The sequence below is a fragment of the Amborella trichopoda genome, chromosome 4 (genome assembly GCF_054954075.1).
Source record: "Amborella trichopoda isolate Santa Cruz 75 chromosome 4, AtrichopodaSantaCruz75HAP2 v2.0, whole genome shotgun sequence".
In the NCBI taxonomy this organism is placed as follows: Eukaryota; Viridiplantae; Streptophyta; class Magnoliopsida; order Amborellales; family Amborellaceae; genus Amborella; species Amborella trichopoda.
Genome location: NC_142339.1, coordinates 40207308 through 40215018, shown reverse-complemented (window position 1 = coordinate 40215018; position 7711 = coordinate 40207308). Strand labels below are relative to the sequence as shown.

The window sequence follows — 7711 nt, the reverse complement described above, 5'->3', positions numbered from 1 at the left end:
TTCCTCGGAAGTGGTTACTTAATTTTTAAAGTACATTTCTTAACAAAAAAAACAAAAATGCTTTAGTTGAATCCTTGATGGTCACATAAAAGTAACCACACAATTTTCTTGGAGTCTTAAAGAGATTCCATTAGCTTTCCATTAAAGGAATAATTAGTTCTAGTGAATTTATGTATGTTGCATGTAGATTACTTCTTAAGTAAAAAAGACTTCTACGTAAGAAAGAGAGAGAACAATTAAGAATAATCAAACAAAAATGAAAATCGTTTGCATAAATTAACAGATATTTGGAAGTGGAAAATTCCCCATAAATTATAGGGTTTTATTTGGGTGTTGGCTCATGAAAAGGTTTTGATAATTGATAATGTTTGTCTTGATTGTTAATGTTTGTCTTGTTTGTAAAAATGCAGATGCACAAGAGAGCGGTGATCATTTATTCATTCGATGCCCTTATGTTTTTAAACAGTGGGGGTGGGCAATGCGGAAAGCTGGAGTGTTTTTGTTCCTTCCTTCCTTCCTCAGTTTGTGAAGTGATTAATCACATGAAACTAGTTGGATTACCAAAGGTGGGATGTGTTCTAGGGGATATACTCCAAGGTGCCTTAATTTTGGAACTTTAGTTAAAAAGAAATCGAAGAACCTTTGAGGGGGTGTTTATGGATTTGGCAGCTTTAAAAAATATAATCATTTTCGATATATGGAGTTGGTTCAAGGTCACTAAAGAAAGATGGGGTATTTTCGAAGGTTGATGTTGAACAAAATACAACTCAACTTTTTCCAATGCGAAATATTTAAGTGAGACCGAGATGTTTATGGATTCCTCCTTTAGAAGTTAGCCTAAAGATGAATTTTGATGGGTCGTCTTTTGGAAATCCAGAAAGAGCTGGTGTGGGGGGATATGTGGAGATTATTTGGGAAATGTGGTTTTTTGTTTTGGAGGCCCGTGTAGTGTTGTTACAGCTTATCAAGCAGAGTTATCAGCCTTGCTTCAAGGGGTATCTATTTGGAGAGAGAGAGAGAGGTTTAAGGAATAAATTGGTTGTAGAGGGAGATTTAGGTAATGTGATCAATTGGTGCAATCGATTTTCTAGAGCTCCTTAGAGTTCAAGATCATTATGGTTACAACTTATGGATAAAATTCTGGGTTGTACGGTGAGTTTTAACTATGTTTATGGGGAGGCTAATGCGGTGGCAGATGATTTAGCTAAGAATAGTGCTTCTCTAGGCTCTCTTACTATCTCTATTGTTTTATTTTAATGTATCATTTTTGTAATTATTTATTGATCTAATAAAATTTAAGTATTCTTGTCAAAAAAAATAAAATTATGTAGAAGCAATATGGTTAAAAAATATTGCAATACGATATGTTTGTCATCTTATATTAACAATTATTTCTCATAGGTTTCCTACTTCCCATTTTATAAAAAGAAAAGTATACGATGGGATCATTTATCTTTTGTATATGGAGGTCACAATCATTGTCACTCATTAGATGTCAAATTGAATAACTTGGGATGAGTCATAAAGTCCAAGGGATTTTTTTTTTGGAACTTTGTCTATTCAATGACACTCTTACAACTACCCATTTGAAAATTTAAGAGATAAGAGTGATTGTAACCTCCATGTACAAAAGATAAATGGTCTTTTTATAAACAATCCCATTATATTATTCTATGTTTTACTTGCTTTTGAGTAAATTTCAGGCTGGAGGGGTAGAGAAAATAGCGGACCTACAAATGTACATTTAGAAAATGTTTGCGGCTTCTTCAATGCTATGCAAAATGGTTCCAATTCAAACTTATTTTTATGAGTGAGTATACTATGCTCCTTCATGTAGGAGCATATTATACATCTACTCCCTTAGTCAGAAAACCTACTTGGGAGGAGGTTTTGGGAATTACCTAAGAATCACAAGATGATTATTCTTGAAATAAATAAATAAATTGAACTTTGAGTGTATAACACTTAGATCTCATGCTCTAAAGATCTCATGCTCTAAAAACTATGCGGTCTCTATTCAATCTCGAGACATTATTTTCAAGTAACAAGAGAGCGTAATTAGGCATTTCTTTTTATTAAGGTATAACACTTACATCTCATCCTCTAAAAATTATATAGTCTCTATTCAATCTCGAGACATTATTTTCAAGTGACTAGAGAGCGTAATTAGGAATTTCTTTTCATTGAGATTAATCTGTGGATTGAAGGGGTTACATCCCAAAAATAGTCAAGCCCATGCATCTTATTATCCTCCAAACATTGGCCTCTGATTTATTTTGTGCCACTGAGTATACTAAGAAATGGTACCAACCTCATACGATAATATAAAAATAGGCATTCTTAACACCCACTACAAATAGGAAAAGAACCCGGGCTTAATTAGTTAGCGCTTAACGATTTGCAAAACGACATTCTAGATTCAATTCCTATCAAGGGCCCTCTCCCCACTCACTCACCCAGAACAAAACACCCACAACAAAGGCCACAATGCTAAAAGCTCCAATCAAGTAGGCTATGATACTTAGTACTTAAATGCCTTAGAAATCTCCAATATTACATGAAAATCTTGATTAGACATTCAGATACGAGTTAGCTTAGTAAACTGTGATCTTCACTCCTGACCAGTCATGAAGATAATTGACGAGGGCAGGCATCTCGTTGTCGTCTATGATCCCGTTGTGATTAGCATCCGCAGCAGCCATGGCTTTGCGGCATGCCCACCATGGGAACCAGGAGCCCAGATTGCCGACCACCTCACGCAATTCCCCCTTGCGAATGCGACCATCTCCGTCTTTGTCACATTTCATTAACCATTGCTGTGAACTACGCCTTTGAGTTAAAGTTTTTGTGGGGATTTCCTAGAACCATGGCGTTCTATGTTGCAGGTGCAGGCACCGAGGAGGGAGCACCACAAACGTACAGCCTAAATGTCGTCAATTTGTAGTGTTCATAGACTATGAACATGACTGTTGGTTTCTACTTGTTTATTCATTCCAATGGTTTAAAAAACGGATCGGTGACCCGGATCGGGCTCCCAAAAAACCAATCCGAATCGACGAATCGGCGATTCGGATCGGGAATCGGGTGAATTGGTCAGAATAAAGCTTCAAAAAACATCCGAAAAAATTATTAAAATTCATTATAAATATTGGTTTTTAGGAATTCAATAAGAAATGAGGGTACTCCATTAAGAATTTTCATGTTTTTTAATGAATATGCGAATATGATATGTTCTTTCCCTGCATGAACCGCCATTCAGCATTTAATTTACATCACACAAAAGGATAAACATAGAATTATCATGGAATAAGTATATCAACATACATGGACTACAATAAAGCATAAAATTAGTAACATACGATCTAAAAATAAAATGATAGACGACGTTGTTGTTCTTCTTGGTCACGTTGGTGCCATTGATTGAATTCGTTTGACAATTCATTGATTCGATCTAAAAACGAGTCATCGATATTAGCGGGCGTCTGACTATTCCAAAAGCCAGCTAACATCAGTCATTCCAACTAAAAAATCCATGAACAACAGATAAAAAAAATACAGTTTTGCATTAAAAATATAATAACGTGTATTTTTTTGCATAAATAATCCATCAACATACAATTTTTGCAACAAAAACTTTAACAATAAAAATTTAAAATATGGTTTAATACCTCATGATAATTAAAACCTTGTCACGATTTTCACATCTTTTCGAAAAATCATCATTTTTCAAAAAATTCGATCATGGAAAAAAAAAAAAAAAAATTACAGCAAACTCAAACAATAAAAATTAAAAATTGGGTTTAATACATCATGATAATCAAAACTTTGCACGATTTTCACATCTTTTCGGAAAATCATCATTTTTCAAAAAATTCGATCATGGATAAAAAGAAATAAAAAAAAAAAGTACAGCCAATTTTCATAAAATTCGATCATGGATTACAAAAAAAAATTCGATCATGGATTAAAAAAAATTTTTAACAAATTTTCAAAAAGTTCAATCATGGATTAAAAAAAAAAAAATCACAAATTTTCAAAAAATTCCATCATGGATTACAAAAAAAAATTCGATCATGGATTAAAAAAAAAAATCACAAATTTTCAAAAAATTCAATCATGGATTACAAAAAATTCGATCATGGATTACAAAAAATTCGATAATGGATTACATAAAATTCGATCATGGATTACATAAAATTCGATCATGGATTACATAAAATTCGATCATGGATTACATAAAATTCGATCATGGATTACAAAAAAAAAAAAAAACATAAAAAAAAAAAATTCGATTGCGGATTACAAGAACAGAAAAAATTCGATCATGGATTACAAAAAATTCAATCATGGGTTACAAAAAAAAAAAAAAAAACAAAAAATTCGATCATGGATTACAAGAAAAAAAAACAAACATTTCGATCATGGATTACAAAAAATTCGATCATGGATTACATAAAATTCGATCATGGATTACAAAAAAAAAAACAAAAAAAAACAAAAAATTCGATCGTGGATTACAAAAAAAGAAAAAAACAATTAGATCATGGATTACAAAAAATTCAATCATGGATTACAAAAAACTCTATCATGGGTTACATAAAAAACAAAAAACAAAAAATTCGATCATGGATTGCAAAAAAAAAAACAAATATTTCGATCATGGATTACAAAAAAAAAAAACAAACATTTCGATCATGGATTACAAAACATTCGATCATGGATTACAAAAAATTCTATCATGGGCTACAAAAATAAAAAATAAAAAATAGAATTCGATCATGGATTACAAGAAAAAAAAACAAACATTTCGATCATGGATTACAAAAAATTCGATCATGGATTACAAAAAATTCTATCATGGGTTACAAAAAAAAAAAAAGAACAAAAAATTCGATCATGGATTACAAAAAAAAAAAAAAAAACAATTCGATCATGGATTACAAAAAAATCGATCAAGTATTACAAAACATTCGATCATGAATTACGAAAAAAAAAAAAAAAAAAAATTCTGTTTTTCACAGAGCCATTTTACATAAGCGGTTTTAACTCAAAAATCCACCTCTAAGTGAATAACTTACATCCAATTGAGTATATTTTCTGCTAAACAACAATATAAGGAATCAAAACCCTAAATTTTTAACACATTATTTCTAATATATCGTGAAAACAAAATCAAAAGGCGAAAAAAAAAAAAAAAACAGCGGAATTTTGGTTTCGCAGACATCTCAGTGTTCATCTCAAATTTCATGCTGTAATTGACCAGATTACGTAAAATTGAAAATTTTAAATCATACTAGACACAATAAAGATTAAAAACCCTAATTATTGAACTCATTATGTTCAAAATATGCCGTGAAATAAATCAAATGGCGGAAAAAAAAAAAAACCCAAACTTCTTACCTGATTTTGTGAACCGAAGCCTTCAATCTCCAAAAACTCTGTTTTTCTCAACGATTATCACAAATTAGTAACAAAAGGTTTTGATTCACAGCTTTACGATCAAAATGCCTACAAATTTTGAAAGATTCATGCCCTATTTTGCATAAAACTTTCAGAAAAGGCGGAAACCCTAAACGCCAAATTTTTCGTGATCCAAGAACACCAAATTTTTCAACCATTTAATCCTTGAAAAAGCTGAATAAAGCTGTTTACAGCCTGCAAATTAGATCACATGCCAAAAAAAACAAGAAAAATGATAAAAAAATAACAAATTTCAAAGAATCCCGTGAAGAACACTGTGCAACTTGTGTTCTTCACGGACTAGCCGATTTCGCACAGTGACTCGGCGAGTCACTGTACAGGATTTTCGATTTTTTAGCCGATACGATCCCTTTTTTACAATTTTCGAGTCGAACCGGGTTCGACTTGGCGTTTTTTAAAACACTGATTCATTCCTATCAAGAATCATTTTTAAGGGCTCCACACACCACATGGTTCAATATTCTCTTTAGAGCATGGTCGGTTAGCCCGATGCTATCTTTTCGAACATGTGCAAAAGTCATCTTCTTATTCGCAAGGAAAAAGTGTTTTTTTTTTACTTAATTTTATTAATCAAAAGAGAATCGCAAAGAATTCAAACAAAAATAACATCCGACATTTGCAAGCTCTTCAGATACACCCCTCTCTTAGCTAAGCCGTTAGCAATCTCATTTTCCTCTTTGTAAATATGTATAAATGAAGCTTCCAAATGTTCACAAACCTACATAAGCATTTTTTTTTTTTTTCAAACCCATTTATGAGAGTGGATATCATAGTTGTCATCTCTAATGTTTTATGGAGTAGAAGTTTTGAAGTCCGTTTTAGTACCTTATCTAATGCGGTTTTTTTTCTTTTTTTTTGGTGTGTTTGGGGGGGGGGGGGGGGGGGGGGGGGATAATTCAATGGGAAAGATAAGCCTCTACCCGTTTGTTTGAAATAGTTTAGGAATTAGTTTTTTGAAATTTTCATGGGTAGTGTCAGTGGAAATGAAAATCATGACATGATGACTAAAGTATGAGGGTGCTACGACCATGACCCCAACCCCTTTCCTATCTAATGTAATTGAGGGTCTTAAATCTCTTTAGAAAGTTTGACATCCAATATGTTGTTTGTGTGTGTGGAGAAAGAGAGTAGTGGTGTGGGTCTCAAATCTTTGTAAAAGAGTGATATGGGCCCCAAATCTTTGTAGAAGTTATGATATCCATTTCATATTACGTGTAAGAGAGAGAGAGAGGGAGAGAGAATTTTGCATATTTACATGAGCATCAAATAGCACCCTCTCATGAAAATGAGATGCCTCCCTTTTGGATAAATGGTTAACTTTCAAATATTCTTTTATTTTCGCCTCCTTTTGGATAAATGGTTAACTTTCAAAGAATCTTTCATTTTCTTGATAGACATGGTCAGAACATTCTCTCTTTCCATAATATCCTTCTCTTAGAAGAGTGAGAGTTACATTTTTCTTTAGGATTGTATAATATGAGGCCATTTTTCTTTCGTACAAAAAGGTCCAATTACTCGTAGTAATTAACATCAAATTGGATGGTTGGGAGTTTGTCGAAGTTCAAGAATGGTGTTGGAACTTTACGTCTAGTCAACAACATGCTTACAACCACTCGATTTGAAATCTAAAGTATATGAATAATTGTGATTTTCTTGTGCTAAAAGTAAAGAGTCTATTTGTAATACTTCTCCTTTTTCTTTTATTTGCAGTTGGTTGTCGAGGTATAGAGATTACATATCCAAAATTTAGATCTAAAAGATATTCCTAGTGTAAGTTTTGCCAGAAAAAGTAGATGAATAGCATACACCTATGGGAGTAAAAAATATTTTGGCATTTTCAAATAGATTTGGATAACCGCATTGGGAGAAAATTGAGGGAACTAGGTCCTCTATAAAACAAATGGGTTGTAGGTAGAGTAGGTTGTTGCAAATACCTCCTAAAAGTCCTTTCTATTTTTTTTTCCTCTTTAAAAAGAGCCTATAGATCTTTCCTCCCTCTTCCAAGAAGCCCTAGCAATAAATCCCTCTCCTAGCAAAAGTGAGAACTTCCAACCGATCCATCGAGGATAGGGACTTAAGTTGTGGACAATCTTTAAAATTCTAGTAACCAAACCTAAATAAGTGGCAATGACTCTCGACCAGCAAAAAGGAGCAATTGGCAAAAGAAGGGAAATCAAATCCATAAAGATGTATAATCCCCATCCAGCCTTGTATGTGTATTTTGTTCTGG

At 32.7% G+C, this 7711-nt stretch overlaps 1 protein-coding gene across 1 annotated transcript in view; it reads right to left on the bottom strand.

The window, feature by feature from the left end:
* Positions 1-2807, bottom strand: part of LOC18425105 (putative calcium-binding protein CML28) — a 7369-nt gene extending 4562 nt beyond the window's left edge. Inside the window, exon 1 of the mRNA XM_020661883.2 lies at positions 2623-2807. Coding sequence (XP_020517542.2) covers positions 2623-2807 — 185 coding nt within the window. The remainder of the gene's footprint in view (positions 1-2622) is intronic.
* Between the last annotated feature and the right edge of the window lie 4904 nt (positions 2808-7711).